The sequence below is a fragment of the Monodon monoceros genome, unplaced genomic scaffold (genome assembly GCF_005190385.1).
Source record: "Monodon monoceros isolate NGI ecotype Baffin Bay Population unplaced genomic scaffold, NGI_Narwhal_1 Super_Scaffold_10, whole genome shotgun sequence".
Taxonomy (NCBI): domain Eukaryota; kingdom Metazoa; phylum Chordata; class Mammalia; order Artiodactyla; family Monodontidae; genus Monodon; species Monodon monoceros.
Window position 1 is genome coordinate 4,491,836 of NW_021703766.1, and position 19,857 is coordinate 4,511,692.

The 19,857-nt window shown below is 52.5% G+C and overlaps 1 protein-coding gene across 3 annotated transcripts in view; it reads right to left on the minus strand.

Moving 5' to 3' along the window:
- WFDC1 (WAP four-disulfide core domain 1) overlaps positions 1–11,113 on the minus strand; it is an 81,486-nt gene extending 70,373 nt beyond the window's left edge. The window contains exon 1 of one of the 3 annotated variants that reach the window (XR_003790806.1): positions 10,839–10,986. Coding sequence is in view for 2 of the 3 variants with exons in the window: in XM_029202983.1 (XP_029058816.1) it covers positions 10,839–10,982 (144 nt within the window). In the remaining variant the exon portion in view is untranslated. Of the gene's footprint in view, positions 1–10,838 lie in introns of all 3 variants that reach the window. The other 2 variants (XM_029202983.1, XM_029202969.1) reach the window with 2 other exon arrangements.
- Between the last annotated feature and the right edge of the window lie 8,744 nt (positions 11,114–19,857).

A 19,857-nucleotide genomic window follows, 5' to 3' on the forward strand; every position in this document is an offset into this window, starting at 1 on the left:
ACCTCTGGGCCTTTATGGGCTGTGTCTCCCTCCTGAGATGCCCGGCTGGTTCCAGCCCTCACTTGGCCCAGGTCTCTGCTCACATGCGCCGTAGCTGGCGCTCCCCATTCCCCTCTGCCTGCCTTACATAGCTCCAAACCTCTGACCACCCTTGGGAGGACCGTGTATTGATTCACTGTTCGGTTTATTGTTTTTTCTCCCCCCTACAACGTGTCCTCCTAGGGACTCGGTCTTCTTCCCACCTGTGTCCCCAGCACCTATGACCGTGCCTGGTGTAGAGCAGGTGTTCAGTTCATTTTTGTTGTGGTTGATTGAAAGCTGTGATGATGAGAATGATGGAGGCGTGACAGTGACGGGCATCTCTTACTGGCGGTCCACCACGTGCCAGGCATCCTCATCCTTCTAGGCATTTAACAACCTGCACAATGTCCCTGTGAAGGTGGCTCTGCAGGCCAGGTGGCCTGCACTGATGTGGAGCTGTCCCTTCGTGTTTGTTTAATGCTGTACCTTTCCCCCAGCATCTGTACACGCCTTTGGTCACGTGAGTCCAGGAGAGGCAGGTCCTATTTCATCCACACTCTAAAGATGAGGCCCCCGAGGCTCAGAGAATTAAAGGTTTGCCCAAGGCCACCGGCGGAGAAGGGTCATATTACACTCCTCCCTCCTGAAGCCAAAATAATGCATCCAGAATATAAGTCTGGGGTCAGTGTTGGAAAGTTTGCTAGGACCCCAAACTCCTCCTCGCCTTGGAGCCTTCTGCACACTGTCCTTTGCACTCAGAACTCTTCCCTCTCCTTGCCCAGCTAATGCATCCTCTTCCTTTGGGGCAAGAACTTAGGGGTTACATCCCACCTTCAAGTGTACCAAGATGGATGGCGCTGAGGCCATGACTTCCTCAACAGTCAGGGATTTGAGCTCAGGTGCGGGAATTAGATGAGTCTGGCTTGGACCCCTGTAGCTGTGTCATCATACAGGAAAATGACCTCTCTGAGCCTCCGTCTTCCTCACCTGCAAAATGGGCCCAGAAGTAAGTGCCCGCTGCAGGGATTTGTAGAGGGAGCAGATGAGATCACATCTGTGGGTGCTCTGCTCAGCGATGCTGATCGCTTGGTTTTATCATTACTTTTATTTTTGGTCTTTCCTGCTTCCTCCCTCCTTCCCGCCCTCGATTCACTCACACACTGATGATGCTTTAGTTGTGATGCTGAGGCGGATGCAAAAGAAACCTATGAGCCGGTCCCTGTCCCCGAGGAGTTCAGGATCTAACTGGGGTCTAAAGGTGCGCAAGCAAGAAACCCTCCCGCAGTAGTGCCATCATTTCTAGGGAGGGAGGGGGGGCGGTGGGGGGGAAGGGTGCAAACAACTGGCAGAGTTCCTAAGAGGAAGCAGCCGTCCCAGCACTGCTCCCTGAGGGTCCCCTGAGGTAGCATCCATCGCTCCCCTGTAGTTACACCTGCTGACCCCATTGTACAGGTGAGGAAACTGAGGCGCATACTCACCATATGGGGAAGCGTCAGGGTCGGAACTTGGGCAGGCTGATTCATTTATTAAGCTCCCACTGCGTGCATTTATTAAGCTCCCACTGCGTGCCAACGCTGTGCTAGGTCCTCCTCACATACTGAATTTCACGGAATTCTCAGCATAACCCTCACTGCTATTATTAACCCACTTTACTGATGAGGAAACACACAGAAATATTAAAGGCACTTGCCCCAGGTCACACAGCTGGCCAACAGCAGAGGCAGGATTCAAACCTGGGTCTGTCTGACTCTGGCAACTTCCTGTCCCAGGAGCCTGGATCTGGGGAGCTGCCTCTCAGTCTCGCCTGTGAGATTCTTCCCGTTTTGTCGGCTCGGGGTCCCCCTCTCTCACACGCCCCTGCCTCCTGCTCGCCTCTGGACCAGCCCCAGCTCTGGATGTAGTCATGTCACTGCCTCCCCAAGGGATACATTCTGGAAAGAACTCGTCCTGGCCCCTGCTCTCTGCAGCCCCAGCCAGCCCCAGCCCTCCATTGCCACTCAGCTGAAAATAACACAACAGCATGTCAAATCCCAGCTCACCCCTGACTGACAACGTCCTTCATGAACATCCCAGACAACCCATGATCTCCATCTTTCATTTTCATCCCTGCAAAAGGATGGTACAGCAAGTCTGCTTCAAAGTAGCTGTGAACATACATTTACGGTACAGCTCGGACAAGAATGTCCCAGCACTGTATGCCTTACTTGGATAAAGATGGTTCCCTTAAGGTTTCGACCTGGTGGCTATTTGTTTTTTCATACCCTGGGGGGATTTTTCGGTGGCCTCTATAGATTTGCAAAGCCATTCTTCTGATATCTTCAGGAAGCAGGTAGGGAAATGCCAATTCTGGGCTGCTTCAGTGGGAAGCCCAATTCCACTAGTCCAAATGCAGGGTCCACTGAAACAAGTGCCTGGAGGTCCAACCAAAGGAGGCTGGATAAACAAATAACTGCAGATCCACACCTTGGAACACCATAGAAGTCTTTGAAAAGAGGACACGGGGGCTTCCCTGGTGGCGCAGTGGTTGGGGGTCCGTCTGCCGATGCGGGCGACGCGGGTTCGTGCCCCGGTCCGGGAGGATCCCACATGCCGCGGAGCGGCCTGCGCGTCCGGAGCCTGTTGCTCCGCGGCGGGAGGGGCCGCAGCAGTGGGAGGCCCGCGTACCGCAAAAAAAAAAAAAAAAAAAAGACATGGATCTATCATATTAACATATTCACCATATATCGTTCAATGAAAAATGCACGGTACAAAACAATATGAATAATACACCAGACACAAATTCCACGTATTGTATGATCACGTTTTTATGAAACGTCCAGAATAGGGAAATTTGGGCTTCCCTGGTGGCGCAGTGGTTGAGAGTCCGCCTGCCGGTGCAGGGGACACAGGTTCGAGCCCTGGTCTGGGCGGATCCCGCATGCCGCGGAGCGACTGGGCCCGTGAGCCACAACGACTGAGCCTGCGCGTCTGGAGCCTGTGCTCCGCAACAAGAGAGGCCGCGATAGTGAGAGGCCCGCGCACCGCGATGAAGAGCGGCCCCCGCTCGCCGCAACTGGAGAAAGCCCTCGCACTGAAATGAAGACCCAACACAGCCAAAAATAAAAATAAATAATAGAATAGGGAAATTTATGGAGACCGGAAGCAGACTGGTGGTTGCCAGGGGGCGAGGACGGGAAGAGGGGTGGGGAGCAACTGTTTAATAGGTCTGGGTTTTCCTTTTGGGGTGATGGGAAGATTTTGGAACTAGAGAGAGGTGGTGGCTGCACAACACTGTCGATGCACTAAATCCCACTGAATTGTCCCCTGTAACGTGGTCAATTGTACAGTATGTGAATTTCATCTCAATAAACAAATTTTAAACAATATGAACAAAATACCATTAAGAAAACAACGTGTCCTGAGCATAACTGCTTCACGAAAAAGTCTAGGCACTCACACATACCAAAATGTCAACAGAGCTTGTGTCTCAGAGAATTTAGAATATTTTACTTATTTGTGACTTTCTGTATTGTCTGAATGTGTGCAGAGTAAACATCACTGTTTTCATAATCTGGAAAAAAATTGAAACCACTTCCATTTAAGGAGAAAGAATTCAGTCTCCAGAGCTGCCCCAGTTTACCCACATCCCTCCCTCAGCACTCCACCCCCTTCATTCCCCTGCAAGAGCTTTACCCTTCTTTGGAATGTTCCAGAGAGTTAACGGCCTGACCAATAAATATGCACCCCAGGACCGGTTTGCTTGGTGCAGGAAGAAAGCCAATTTTCTTCTAAGCTTTACTTGCTCTTCTCTGGAATTCGGATGTCAAAGATCTAAAAATATGTCTCTCCCTGGAACAGAGGGCTTAGAGTTTAGTGTGCAGTGAATGCCATTTCCTGACGCCCTGAGGCCTCCAGGGCACGCTGGGCTCCGGGAGCAGAGTTTGGTGCATGGCTAACGGGACTTCCCCGGAGAGGTACTCAAAAACCCAGGATCTCACGCCAGGACAAGCCATCTCAGTGCATGTCGAGGGCAAGAGTGCACACTTGGCCAACTCCTCCAGCTGGTGTCCACTGAGCCCTGCTGTGCACCTGAGAGTCTTCTAGAACTTTCCATCCCTGCTCTCCCGCTCTAGAGGGTTTTAATGTAATTTAGTCATTCATTTCACGGTAAATTCATAGTTCCCAGGCCTACCACGTGCCAGGCACTGGCTGCATGTGAGGAGAGCTGACCTAAACCAGAAGACACTGGCCCTGCCTTCACGCGTGGCTCAGCTCCAGGACATGTGACAAACACCAACCCAACACCACACAGAAAGGAAACAAATTGCTTTCTTTTTGTTTATCTGTGAAGGTAGGTAATGAAAGATGAAACAAAGCCAGAATAAAAAAAAAATCATGCAGATCATAATAAGGGAGGTAAATGTTATGAAGAAGTCGAGAAGTTAAGAAAACTTTTAAAAGAGACCTAAATAGGGGATCAGGGAACGGGCCTCTGAGGAGGGGACCATGAAGCTAAGACAAGCCTGACCAGGAGCCCCTCACAGAATCCCTAAGATGTACCTTAGGTTCCCACTGCTTTTTAAAAATCTTACCGTGGTAAAATACATTGGGTTGGCCAAAAAGTCTGTTTGGTTTTAAGCAAAAATAAAAGACACATTTTTCGTTTTCACCAAGAATTTTATTGAACAATATATTCACTAACCAAATGAACTTTTTGGCCAACTCAATATAACATAAAGTTTGCCATTTTCACCATTTTTAAGTGTACAATTCTATGGCACTGATTAAATCCACAATATTGTTCAACACCTGCCTCTTATCTATTTCTAAAATATTTACATCACCCCAAACAAATTCTTTTTTCTTTCTAACTGAAGTATAGTTGATTTACAATGTTGTGTTCGTTTCTGGAACACTTCTATTCTCATTAAGCAGTCCCTCCTTCATCCTCACGCCCTCAGCCCCCGGCAACGTCTAATCTACTTTCTGTCCCTATGAATGTGCCTTTTCTGGACATCTCATACAGATAGATCACAGGCTATGTGGCCTTTTCTGACTGGCATCTTTCACTGAGCATAATGTTTCCAGGGCTCATCCATGCTGGAGCGTGTCTCAGTACTTCATGCCTTTTTATGGCTGAGTAATATTCCATTGTGTGGATGGACTCCGTTGTGTTGATCTATCCTGAGCTTATGGACATCTGGGCTGTTTCCACTTTGGTTACCGTGACTAGTGCCACTATGACGGGTAAGTTTCCCTCTGCTTTCCTGCCTCCTCGCATGCAGGGTCCCAGGTTATAACCACACGGTTCTTAGATACTTTTCCCCTTGCTCGTTTCCACCTGGAATCAGTTTCAGGACTGAAACCTCAGGTACAGAAGCCAGATTCAGAGAGGAGGAAGTCACCCCCGAGGTCACACTATTATTCATTTGTTTTTCCTCCCTTCCATCTACCCGCCCATCCATCCAGCTCCTCCCCCTAGTTCTTCAAATGTTTCTGAGAGTCTGTGACGCGTCAGGCACTGCGTCAGGCGCTCGGGGAGGGCCGAGCCTACAGTGGGGCACTTCAACGCGGTATGTCACGTCCCCTCTCTCCAGCCCCCAGGGGGGACTTGCGGGGTCTTGACCATGAACCCTCCAGGGCCCACTGAGCAGCCCCTCCCCTCCAGGTGGATGTGTCCTAGTGGTGCTGGTGATGGGGTCCTGCAGGGCTGCAATCAATCTCACGTCCTTCAAGGAGCAAGGAAAGCCTCTAGGACTCTGAGGGCACAGTGATAGCTTCACCAGTGCGCGGCCAGAATGGTGTGGGGTGGGTCACTCTCTGCTCTGGCCGGAATTCCCTCATCTGGGAAGCGTCTACCATTGGGGTTGCTGGTTGCAAGCAACAGAACTGACTATGTTGGTTCCCAGAGGCTGACCGTATGAGTGTGCTAGGGCTGCTGTAACAAACACCACAGACTGGGGGCCTTAAAACAATGGAGCTGTGTTCTCTCACGGCTCTGGAGGCCAGACGTTCAAAATCAAGGTGTCGGCAGGGTTGGTTCCTTCTGAGGCCGTGAGGGAGAATATGTTGCCTGTTTCTCTCCTGGCAACCCTTGGAGTTCCGTGACTTGAGATGCATCGCTCTAATCTCTCTCTGTCTCCACACGGCCTTCTCCCTGTGTGTCTCTGTCTCTCTTGTCTTCTTCACCAGCCACATCAGATTAAGGGCCTTCCTAATTTCAATATGTCCTCATCTTAATTAATTACACTACAATGACCCTATTTCCAAATAAAGTCACAAGGCTTAGGACTTGAACAGATATTTTTGGGGGTAGGGGAGACAAAATTAAACCCTGAGACTAGGATTTTAGTGCAGGTGGTATATTTGCGAGAGGGTCCCAGGCAGCTCTAGCAGGGGAGGGGGCACATGAGGCAGGGAAGGGGGGGCCATCTGGGGACCGTCAATGCCCAGGTGACTGCCCTGGGCACCTGGAGCTCAAACCCAAGGGCAACCTCTGAGAAACTGTCCAGATCACTCTTCAGAGGCATCCCAGCCTGGGCTGAGCAAGCCAGGCCGTGGTCCTTCAGCTCCGTTTGCTCCCATGGTATGGACCCAAGCACCTTGGCCCGTCCTGTGTGCCGGCTGAGCGTGTTCCGAGGACAGAGCTTCCAGGATGAAGGTGAAGATTCAGGACTCAGGGAATAATGAGAGCGGAGGGGAGGTACCCACAGCTCCAGGCCACCTGCCTCTCCCACTCTTGCTAACTTAGCAAAAAATAAAAGATGCGCCAGAAAGCTCTCGAGCTCACAGAAGTAACAAGGGAAAGGAGGACCAGCCTGGGGAGACTGGGGAACACGCCTTGCACGGGGCCTCTGTGCTCGTCACCAGAAGATGCTGCTCTGGGCAGGCCAACTGCAAAGGGGTGCCCCGTCCGGCAGGATGCATTACATCCTCGCTCTTGGCTGCTGTAGCCCCACGCTGCCCCTCCGCTGGGCAGGCACCTTTGGGCAGGGTGCAAACTGCCTAGCCATTTCCAGCTGCCCCGAATGGGAGCTTAGGGTACAAAACAGACACATAGCCACAGTGACACATGGGGACCATGGGGCTACCCAGTCCCCAAGCCGACATGGCGGCTACAATTAAGTCCCACCTGATAGGTTTGTTCAGAGGATCCTGAGACAGCCTGGCCTGACACATAGGAACACTCAGCAAAGAACTGTTCTGATAACTTTCACCAAACGGCAGGAAAGCAAGTCCCAAAACACCAGCTCCACAGAACTGACCCTGAGCTCCCCAGAAAGCCTCTTGGGCTACTGACAAACATCCCTCTTCCTAGCCTATTCCTTTCCATCTTATCTAGCCTCGTAAATATCTGTGTTTTGTTTTTATTAGTACACAGAGAGAGGTGTTCCCTGGTCAGGCACCAAGCTGAAGGCTCTCGGGGTCTTTCCACTGGATTGCAAAGTAGCACTGCCGTCTCCCATGCTGCAGACAAGGAAGCGGAGGCTCACGGAGGACAAGCCTTCTTCTCCTTACAAGCCTCCCTACAGGGCCTCCCATGTTTTCCTTTCAGGCACTGTCTCTTGGGCAGGAAAATGCACACAGCATCCAGGAAGTGCCCTGGACCCCCTCAGCCCCCTCTGTCAAGGGGCGGGGCTTTGAGAAGGGGAGGAGCCAAGATGCAGGCAGCCACGTGCGGGTCCGGGTTTAACACCCAGTTCTCCATGTGCAGCCTTTGCCAATTTCCATGGTGTAAATACTCTCACTGCGGCTGATTTCAAGCTACCAGTGCGAGGCCACTGAATGAGGAGTTGGGAAGAGACGTGTAATAGCTCCTCGAGAGATGGTGTTTCTACCAGGCAGATGCCACAGACATGAATGACCTCGAGAGCAGGGAGAATGGTAAGAATGCAACCAAAATAATTAGGAAGTGATATGTTTCTGATAAGGAGGATTTCCTTCCTTCCTTTTTCATGTAAATTATATAAGTTTATATGACTTCATTTTTAATAAGGGCTGTTTAACTCTCTGGAGCGGGTATGAGCTGGCTTCAGCATAATCCTGAACACCCGGCCTCTCCTCGCCCTGACCTGCCCCATGGGGTCCAGGGCCAAGGCTGAAGAGCTGACCCAGCTTGGGGTGGGCAATCGGGGCCACATAAGAAGTCCTGCCCCTGAATATGCGGAGCTGCTTCCTATTACTCCTAGGTTCCCTGTTGGACATTTGCATGGATGTTAGAATCAGAACTGAAAGGGCCCTGGAGGTCACCTGGTCCTTCGTCTTCATTTCCCAGGTAATGACCTGAGGCCCAGAGAGGGGCAGCAAGCAGCCTGAGGCTGCACAGCTCATTAGAGATGTCACTGAAAGATTCCTAGGCCTGGCGCCCTGCCCAACCTCCTTATCCTCTGAGCCACCAGTCGACAGCCTGTCTTTTCCCAGGGGCTCTCTGTGAGGCACAATCTGGGCACAAACCTCTCCCATGTCTGGGCACCGGAGAGGGAAGCTGATGTCTGCTGATAGCAGGGAAGAGTTCCAGTCCAGTGAGTACAAACTCAAAGTGCTTGCATTCTGACAAACAGTGGCTAGAAGTAATTTGGTTCCTGAAGCCCACCCAGGCCTGTGTTTTTAAAGAGACTCCCCCTGACCCCCAGTGCATATCGTCCCCAACCTCCTAGCCTCCTCGTTCCTCCTAGTGAGATGTCACGGCATCAGCCCCTGTGACGCTCCAGGACAAGGTGGAGATAAGGCCAGATGATGTATTGGAAATCTCTCTGTGGTCCTAGAACCAAAGTGCTGGATGCTTTGAGGCCTAAATCGTCCCGTTGGAACAGCAAAAAGCATGGGGGAGTCCAACCTGACAAGGGTCTCTCTTCTCCCTCCAAATACCTATCACCATTTCACTTGCTACTATGCTTTTCTACACCCATGTGGCCTCCTGCTTGACCTATAGTGTGAGCCCTGGAGGCTGAGATTAGCCTCAATACAGTTTCATTTCACATGGTGCCTGGGGTCATTAAACATTCCCTTCTCCCTCGTCTCTGCCTGGAAAACTCCTATTCATCCTTCAAAGCCCTGGGTTGAATGTCCCCGATCCTGGAAAACCCTCCCTGACTCTCTTGGGGCAGAGCTGCACACACTCTTCTGTGCTTCCATTGCACTTGCCCATAATTTACCCACAAGAATGTATGGGGCGCCTACTTCATGGCAGGCACCAGGAACACTGCACTGACGGAGACAGAATCCGGCCCTACTGTGAGGAACCTCCATTCCACCTGGGGAAGCAAACACCAACCAATTTCCTAATATTTGAGTAAAAGTCACCAAGACGCAAGGACCACTCACTATGCCCTGTGTTTGACAGATATGGAGTCATTTACACACCCATATGCTGAGGGTGCTGGTATCGTCTTCCTGAACCTTCTATGCCTCCGTGCTCCCTTTTGGGGTGGGGGATCTAAAGTGACACTCTTCCCACCTCCACTCTCTCCTAGTCCCCTTCCTGCTTTATTTCCCTTCTCAACACTTGTCACCAAATACACTACCGGCACGCCTTGGAGATACTGTGGTTTGGGTTCCAGACCACTGCAAGAAAGCGAGTCACAAGAATATTTTGGTTTCCCAGTGCATCTAAAAGTTAGGTTCACATTACACCGTAGCATATTAAGTGTGCAATAGCATTATGTCTAAAAAACTCAATGTACACACCTTAATTAAGAAAGAGCCTGTTGCTGAGAAATGCTCACCATCCTCTGAGGCTTCCGTGAGTCGTGACCTTTTCGCAATAGTCACGTCAAAGATCACTGACCACAGATCAACATAACAAATACAGTAAAAATGAAAAAGTTGGAGGTAGTGGGAGATTTACCAAAATGTGACACAGAGACAAGAAATGAGCAAACACTGTTGGACAAAAGGCGCCGAGAGACTTGCTCAAGGCCGGGTTGCCACAGACCTGCAATCTGTAAAAACGCAGTTTCTGCAAAGCACAATGAGATCAGGTGTGCTTGTATACATTTTCCTTTCACTTCTCATTCATTCTCTGCAAGCCCAGCCCTGCGGGCTAACACGAGTCTCCCAAGGCTTGGGGACATATAAGTCTGCATCCCCACAGCCTAGGGCAACAGTGACCAAGGTAAACAGTGGCGATCAATACATATTTGATGAAAGGAACTGAAAGGAACGCATCAGTCTGTCTTTTTCAGATGAGATCACCGGCGCTCACAGATGTCCAACAACTTTCCTCAAGTCACACAGCCTGTGAGCAGCAGAGCTTGGATTCAGACTTAGGGCTGCAGGGCGCATGCTCCTCGCCTCCCACCACAGCGAGCCGACCCTTTGTATTGCTGTCACATGTCACCTGACTGCCTCCCCCACTCGACCACCCTGCAGGGTGGGAGCTGGTGTCTCCATGTTGTACCTACAGGAACGCACAGAGCGCCCGGCCTGAAGCAGTTTCCACTAAATGTTTACTGAATGAGTCAGGAATGGCACGGAAGCATAATTGCATCCTATCGACTATCGACATTTGGTTATTGACTGTTGAGACAAACACTCAGTTTTAAGTCCTCGGACTCTAAAATCAGGTGCTCTTTGTCAGGAGAAAGTAAACGTGGGTAGGCAAAAGCACGTCACTGGCCCCCTGCGCATTTTTAGGGGCCCCTGGCTTCTTTCCTCCCAGGCTCGGAATCTTTGGAGCGCTGTGAGTTCCCTCTGCTCCCCACCCGACTTTGGCACAACTCAGATAAAGAAAGAAGGACGCCTGCCCTGTGCCGTCCGCATCTGGGTGGCACGCTGGCACACCGTACGGTGCGGGCATCACCCATCTCCTCCCAGCCCCGCCCAGCCCGGGCACTTACACGGGTCCTCTCCGCCAGCCTCGCGTGCAATGCCCGTTTCCAGATATTCCCGGCGGAACTGGCTTCCAGGAGCAGCAGCAGGCAGCACAGAGTCCAGCTGACCTTCCTCCGGCCGCTGCCCATCCTGCAGCTGGTCAAAGGCATTTCCTCCCAGATGGTCAGAGGAGAGGGGCCCTCTGGCCGGGGCGGGGGGGGGGGGGCGGTCCTGGAAGTGTGGAGCAGAAGCGTGCACGGTCTGCCGGACGGTCTCAGCTCCACTCGGCCGGGTCCCGGGGATCATGTGTCTGCGCCCAGCCCAGGCCCCCCCACCCCGACCCGCACTCCCGATGGGGGCCGCCCACCGGGTTATTTTTAGCTTGCCCTATTGCATCTGGCCCGGAGACTCCAAGCCAGACAGACGTCTGCAGCCCAGGCAGCTCAGAAGGCAGCGGCGGCGGCAGCAGGCGGGGGTATCACGCTGCTCAGAGACGTGGCCGGGAGCGGCCCTGCCACACTGGGATAAGGAGTACTTCCTTGCAGGCTGGGCGGTCCCCTCCCCAGGAGGTGTGCTGGCTCTGGGGGGCGGGGGTGGGCACGCAGGGAATGGGTGGGGGGCTTCCAGCTGCTACTTTGTCCAAGTTTTGAGCTGGTCTGACAAACTCTTCTGCCCACAAAAGCTTCTTTGGAAGACTTGTTGCCGAACGGGGACCAGTGGAGCGCGTCACCATGGGAAGAGCGTCCTGGAACCCTGGTGACCTCTGCTCTAATGTGGGCGTGTGGACAGTTACATCGTGTGTTTCTTGGGAGAGTTCTATGCAATTGTGTGTGTAAAGCGCTTCACAGACGTCGTAAGTGTGCTATAAACGTTGGCTTGCGTGTGTTTTATACAAGGATCCATATTTCACAAGCTTTATACTCTATCGCCTGTCTCAGCAACCCCAAGACAGGCACTGCTTTGATGTCCATTTTACAGATGGGGAAATAGAGGTACAATACTTGCCTGAAGTCAGGCAGTAGTAGCAGAGCTGGGGCTCAACCCAAGCCCCATCTGATCACCATGACACCCTACCAAGTGAAGCAGAAGGGACCCGAGCTCTGGATTCAGAGCCCCTGGGCTGAGTCCCAGCTCAGCCTCTGTGTCTGTGGGATGCTCGCTGCTCCGCACTTCTCTCATCTGAGACACTGAGTTTGTGGTCATTCACTACAGCGGCAGAGCGAAGTTGCTACACCCTGGAGCAGGTTGTAGGCTCTCAAGGTCAGGTACCCACGTCTCTCTTACTGCTTGCACCCCTGTGCCTTGCACAGCGCTCAGTAGGCACTGGCCCACTGCACAGAACAAATGTCATCATCATGACACAAAGGCGTATCCCTGGTCTACGGACTAAGAGATGGTCACAAAAGTCAGGCGTGTTTCCCAAAGCCCCCATTCATGACTGACCTCCCAGGCGCTTTCCTCAGGACATGGCACAGGGCTTGGCCACAGTAGGTGCTCAATAAATGTTCTTCAATTGAGCTGTCAGTTCCTCAGCTGTATTCAGACCACAGGGACCCAAGGCACCGAGCTGTGTGCCATCAGTTAATTTCCTGTAAACATTAACTTATAAAAATGATCTTCCCAAGTCTTCAAGACAGGGGGTGACTATTCTGGGAACACGGCTGCCCTCCGGGTTTCATGTGGAAGGAGAAAAGGCTCTGAGTTGAGAAATAAACATGGTACAAATCTACCCAGGAAAGCAGCCGCTTTCCTTTGACCAGGACGAGGCAGGATCCCGGCCTGACAGCCAGCCTGGGCGCTCCCAGCTGGGGCCGAGGGGGCCGGCCAGGGCCTGGGGCCCCTCATGATGTCAGGGCGGGCAACTCCTCCCCAATTCCTGCCAAGCCTCAGAACTTTATGTTCCAAGTGGCGGGGGTCCTTCTGGTTTATCTGAGCTCTGGAGACCTGGATTTGATCCCAAGCCTCATGGGCTGCACTCCTGGGATTCATCAAGCCTGAGTGTGACTTCCTGCAGATCCGTGGGCGGGGTTTCCTCTGGGAAAGCCTTGGAGCTGGCAAGGCTTTTCAACACTGCTGCCAGCGGCCAGCTGGCCAGGCCCTGCCCACAGGAGTCTGACAGCCGCTGCCTGCTGGCAGCTTTGCTCCCTCCAGAAAGGGAGGAAAATATCTCCTTTAAAAATACAAAGGGTGGGACTTCCCTAGGCGCGCAGTGGTTGAGAATTCGCCTCCCAATGCAGGGGACACCAGTTCAAGCCCTGGTCCGGGAAGATCCCACATGCCGCGGAGCAACGAAGCCCTTGCACACAGCTACTGAGCCTGCGCTGTAGAGCCCACGACCCACAACTACTGAGCCCGCGTGCCACAGCTACTGAAGCCTGTGTGCCTAGAGCCTGTGCTCAACAAGAGAAGCCACCACAGTGAGATGCCCATGCACCGCAACGAAGAGAAGCCCCCGCTCGCCACAACTAGAGAAAGCCCATGGGCAGCAACGAAGACGTAATACAGCCAAAAAAAGGAAATGCAAAGGGTGCAACTGCTCAGGGCCTCCCTCTAAGGAGCAGAGGACATGGCTTGTGGTGCCAGGGTCTAGGAAGAATCCTGCCCTTCCAACCCCCATGAAACTCCTCCACCTGATCACTGAGGCACCACATTCCTTCCCCAAAGAGGCAGAAGATTTCTTCCACAGTGATCAGGTCAGGCAAATAAGTGCTCTAGGAAAGGGGACAGGGTGGCATTCACTCATACTTTATACTAAAGTGTGAGTGACTTTCAGCAAAAACAGACATAGAGACATACAAGGAGGAGCAGAAAACATTCATTCATTCAAACCTTTGACTATCTACTATGTGCCAGGCCTGGGGATGCTGGGGAGAAACCAGGCCCAGTCCCTGCCTTTATGGGGCTTAACAAGTAGAGGAGTCAGATAATAATCAGTGTTTTTAATAAACACTTAGATGATACTTTTTGGCTCCAGGCATGGTTTCAAGTGCTTCAAAAATACTAAAGTAATGTATCACAACTCTACTAGATAGTTACTATCATCATCCCATTTTACAGATGAGACTGAGTCCCAGATTAACAATGGAGTGCTTTAAAAATATTCACTCATCTAATCCATCAAAACCCTGTTACTTAGGTACTCTTACTATCCCCACTTTACAGACAGGGAACTGAGGGTCAGAGAAACGAACAACCTGCCCAGCTATGCATGGCTGATAATTGGCAGAGCTGGGACTGCAACCCAGACACTCGCTCTCAGAGTCTGGGCTCAAAACTATTGCCCCGTGTGTCCACAGGACCAAGCGGCAACAAGGGCATATGGGGGGAGGGGGAGTGACCTAGTCACAGAAGCCAGCAGAGGCCCCCTGGTGAAGTGGCCACACATCTGAGAAGTGAAGGACGAGGCTGGACAGAGAACGGGCTGGAGATGCAGCCCGATGCCCAGGAGGAGAGCCTCGCCTTACCTAAGTGGCGAGGGGGTATCACCATCCAAACAGAACCATGTTATTCCATGAGCCCTTGGTGCTTTTGCCTTCCTGGGCCCTTTCCTCTATCAGAAAAAAAAAAAAAAATTAACAATGATCTATTATGAAGGCATTGATAAAAGGAAAAATATAATCCAACCTGGAATATATTCTTTTTATTTCCTCTCATTTTAAGAGAATTTAAAACACTCTCCTGGGCCCCTAAAAGCCTTGTGGGCCCTGGGACGTACACCTGAAGATGGCCCTGGTTCCAAATACTGCTGTGTGATGTCAGGTAAGCCTTTGCACCCTCTGGGCCAAGAATAAATAGAGAGGATAGTCAAGCCTCTATAGGAGGTGCCTGGTTCTCGGCAGCGTCCTCTGCAAGAGCAGGGAGGACCGCTGGGAAAGGCCCTGGAGTTGCACGATCAGCCTGCAAAACAGCCCCGCCCAGCTCTGCTCCAGCCCGTGAATGAAAGCAGATGTCCCCTGGGCCACCCATTCTTGGACAGCCAGGCCCTGACCTCACTTCACCCCGCCACCCTGTTCCTGACCTCCACTCACTGTCCCTCTCCCCACTTAATTCACAGCGGATGCCCTCCCAGCCGGGAAACTCCCAGCTTCCCTCGTCCAGCGCCCCAGAGTGACTGGTCCAGGGCCAGACCCCACCACCATCCGGAACCGACCCCTCCTCTCTGGCCAATGGGACCTCCCTCGCTTCCTTCTGCCTTTCGGGATTGCTGCAGTACAAGGTCCCCTTTCAAGCAGTAGGAAGCCACGAAGCCAACGGACATGGATGGAAAGGTCCGGCGGGCAGGCTGGCTGGCTCGCGACCCCTCTCTTCCCACAGCCGAGGCTGGTACCAATTCCATCAGCAGGCTCAGCCCCTCTCTAGCTGCCAGGCCAGGTCGCTAACAGGCTTCTCTCGGTTTTTTCTGCAGGACCTGGACCCACCCCCAAAGCATGGTTTACTTCTCAGCTGCTTGGTTTTGTTTCTCCCCCAAAGCACATGTGATCGTGAAACCCCTCCTCGTCCCACCTCCCAAGCTGAAGACCTTGCCATGGCCCTGCTGGGATACGGATAAAAATGCATGCCCCACGGGCCTTGCTGGTCTGGCCCGGCCTTTCTCCACCTGGCCGCGTGGGAGCATCACCCATGGGAAGGGGTTTCAATCACACCCATACCCAGGTCCAGCACAGACCAAGTGAATCAGAACCCAGATCAAAGAAATCAGAACTGGTGGTTTCCAAAGTTCCCCAGCTGATTCTTTTTTTTTAAATAAATAAATTTATTTATTTATTCATTCATTCATTCATTCATTCATTTTTGGCTGCACTGGGTCCTTGTTGCTGTGTGCGAGCTTTCTCTAGTTGCGGCGAGCAGAGGCTACTCTTCGTTGCGGTGCGTGGGCTTCTCACTGCGGTGGTTTCTCTTGTTGCAGAGCATGGGCTCTAGGCACGTGGGCTTCAGTAGTTGTTGCACGTGGGCTCAGTAGTTGTGGTGCACGGGCTTAGTTGCTCCAGGATATGTGGAATCTTCCCGGATCAGGGCTCGAACCCGTGTCCCCTACATTGGCAGGAGGATTCTTAACCACTGCGCCACCAGGGAAGTCCCTCCCCAGCTGATTCTAATGAACTGCCAGGGCCAGGAGCCCTGATAAAGTTGGCCTCTCCCCCACTGGCCCCCACCCTGACCTCGGGGGCCACATGTCCCTACACGCTCCCTCCTGCTTCTCCCTGCTGCCGCGTGCTGGACTGCCCCCTACACACACTCACCATGTGCCTTAGCCACAGTGCCTTTGCATATGCTGTTCCCACTTCCCAACACTCTTCCCTGTTTTCTTTGTTGAATAAACTTGTTAAGCCTTCTTCATATCTCAGCTCTCGGCAAAACAGTTAGTCCCTTCATCCCAGAAACATTCCCTGATCTCCAGAGTAGCTCAGTTCCGCTACAACAGGCTTTCACGGCCCCGTGTACCTCTGCTTGACAGGGCTCACACAACCCGATGGTGGAAGTGACAATTCTTTGTTACCATGCCCGACTTTCCTGATAGACAGAAAGCACCCTAAGAGCAGGGCCAGCATCTTTATTGTTTCTGGTTTATTCTTTCTCACGTACTGTGCACCTGGCACGTAGTAGGGTCTCAGCAAATACTCAGTGATGGGCTAGATGGGTGCTCCCACACTCCTCACCCAGGGCTCCTGCCCAGATGGCTTTGACAGGCCATCCTAATGCCAGCCAGCGATCCGAGTCGCTGACCGCCTGGCACCAAGTCCCCGGGCCTGGTTGGACAAACTTGAGCCCCTGCATGGGAACTAAGATCCCACAAGCCACGTGGCACGGCCAGGAAAAAAAAAAAAAAAAAGGACTAGGGCAGAAACAGATTCCAGTTATCTGTGCCCATATCCTACACCAGGGCAAGGGAGTAGCTAAATTCAACAGCTCAGCAATAGCACCAAGAACCCAGCTCAACCACCAAGACAAGCACGATGTAGCTGTTTCTTTCGGCCAATCGCTCGACCGGGTCAACCTCATGGGGGTCAAGGTCAGACAATCCAGGATGCTGCTAATGTGGGCTCCACAACACCTAAGCTAGGTGAAACCATCCAAGATGTTGTTTAAATGCCAAGGATGACATTTTTAAAAAATGAAAAAAAAAACCCTCTGACTCCAGATAAGTTGGACGTCAGACCATTCCCCTCTGCTGATACATGGCTGGGAGGTGAGCTGGAGATTTCACAATCCTTTCCCCGAGGAAACGCTTAACTTTCCGGGGAAACAAATGCTTCCCACATTCATACACAGCAGCCTCATCTTGTGTTTTCCTGGGGTACCCAGGATCTCTGTGTCCTGTGACACAGTAGGACCCGGATAAAATGGGGGAGATCCCCTGTCACGAAGGGGGTGGTCCAGCGGGGAGACACAGACCAAGAAAGCAGGTAAATTATGCTAAGTGCTGAAATGACACAAAAGTCTGAGGAAGTGACTCTGGGGTGCCGTGTGGGATGGGGAACCCCCTTTAGATTGGGTGGGGAGGGGCAGCGTCCAGGGGGTGACGACTAAACCCAGAGATGGGAAGGAGCAACACGTCTGGGATGGGAGGTGGGAACAATCTTCCAGGCAGGGGCCACCTGCCTCTGGCTCCAATTCTGCTGGCTTGTAAAGTCATGAGGGTCTTAAGGGCTAGAAGCCGCTAGAAGGCGGCTCTAGCTGTATCCAGAGATGAGGGAGGAATTGGAGAAAAGGGATTTCAAAGAGCAGTCACCTAGTGATGAGGGTGGCGGATCCCCCCATAGCCCTAACCACCTGGATGATTGGCTGAAGCCAGTCATGTATTCCCACCCGCCACCTGCTGGTGATTGGCTCAGGAATGGGTCTGTCATCTGATCTGGGCCAATGAGGTGTGAGGGGAAATCAGGGGAGGTGCTTCTGGGAAAGTGGCCCTCACCCCAGAGACTAGCAGGAAAGTGGTGGTTCTTTTGTGTGTCTGGACTTTACCCAGTCAGGATGCAATGCCAGGATCTGCAGCAGCCACTTTGCCACAATGAGGGGAGCTGATCGGACAGTGAGGCCAACGCTGAAATGGCCGCATGGGAAAAAAAACAAAACAAAACAAAAAACCTGAATTCTTGGGAACATTGCTGAGCTGTTGAATTTAGTCAGCCTTGGAGCCGTCCTACCTCTGGGCTTGTTATTACAAGGACAAACTAATCTTCCTTAGGGTTAAGCGGGTAGAGTTGGAGCTTTTTCTTACTGACCGCCAAATACATCCCAACTGATACAAATCAAGTTTGCGTTGCGTCCAACCTGACTGATGAGCATCTACGAAAGCAGAAGCTAAAGGAGAAGGACGCTAAAGGAGAAGGACAGTAGGGACTCACATTTCTTGAGCACCTGCTATGTGCTGCACTTTGTACTAGGCACTTTACATAGGCCTCTCCTTTATCCTCAGACCAGCCCTTTGAGGTGGTTCCTACAATGTTACCCCACTTAGCAGAAGAGGAAACTGAGGCTGTGAGCTGAAGACACTTGCCTGGTTACAAGCGGTGGGAGCAGGATGTGAACCCAAGTCTGCCTGGGCACTTGGCTACAGCCTGCTTCCTGGAGGCATGATGGTGCTGCCCTGGCAGGGGAGGAGCCTCAGCTTGGGCTAAGCCAGGGTTTTCTGCAGACATCCAGCATCTCCCAAGAGCCGAGGACGCTGATTTGCCCGACGGCCAGCAGCCCCCGAGAGCCAGGAGCCCACCTGCGAGAGACTGGGAGCCTGACTGGGCTCCATTTGACCACGGGGACACCACTGTCAAAACCCACATGATGATTCCACACAAACCCTTCCTTCTTCCTTCTGCCTTCTCCCTTCCTGGGGGTCAGTGATTCGGGCCACTTGACTGGGAGTGGTCAACAGGTACAGCAGGACACCCCTTCCCCGCAGGGACCTTGAAGAATGCTTTAGCTTAACATGAGTTTAAAAAAAGAAGAGAGGGGCTTCCCTGGTGGCGCAGTGGTTGAGAGTCCGCCTGCCGATGCAGGGGACGCGGGTTCGTGCCCCGGTCCGGGAAGATCCCACGTGCCGCGGAGCGGCTGGGCCCGTGAGCCATGGCCGCTGAGCCTGCGCGTCCGGAGCCTGTGCTTCGCAGCGGGAGAGGCCACAACAGTGAGAGGCCCACGTACCGCAAAAAAAAAAAAAAAAAAAAAAAAAGAAGAGAAAGAAATAATCTTTGACCCTTATTATGTAGTGTGCCTGGTGCACATAAATCTATCACTTGGCAAACACAAGCTGTCCCATTGTAAATCGTGGTGTGATGGGCGCATAAATTCAGAAAGCGATTTCTGCCTGGCTGGGCGTGCAGGGTCCCGGCCCTGGCAGGCGGGCCGGAAAGGTGGCAGCCCTTCTCGGGCCCTTGTCCTACCCTCCCCCTCGCCCATTCCTCAAAAACCAGCCCCCAACCACTTTTCTGGCTTTTATTTATCTTTTTTTCTTATTATAGAGGCATAGATTTTGTATCACAGGAAAATGAAAATAACGATGGGCATTTACAGCAGACAGATTAACGCAGGGACTTGGTTACACAGGCTGCAGAAGGGCTGAGAAACTAAGCATGGGACAGTGAGGTGACCCGGAGATAAACAACAGCAATTCAGTGCTGCCCCATCCCCAGGGCAGGGCACGAAGAGATGGGGTGGTGTTTCTCAGGCCCAGGATCTGGGGTCACCTGGAAGAAGCTGAGCCACAGGAAGATGATGCCTGGTGATGCTGGAACCACAGAGGAGACATGGCCACTGCTCGGGGCCCTGCCCCAGGCGCAGAGATGCGGAGAACCCCCTGGCTTCTGCCTCGTGCCCTCCCACCCTCCATCAGGGTCTCCCATTGGCTGAACCCAGTGACACAACAGCTGGGGACAAGCTGCACACCGGAATCAGTCCGCTTGTAAAATCCCCCAGAGCACGAGAGGAGGGTGGATCTAGGAGCAAACGAGCCCAGGCCCAGCACAGGTAGACAGGCAGTCACTGCAAAACAACCCCCACCCCTTATACACACACACACACACACACACACACACACACACACACACACACACA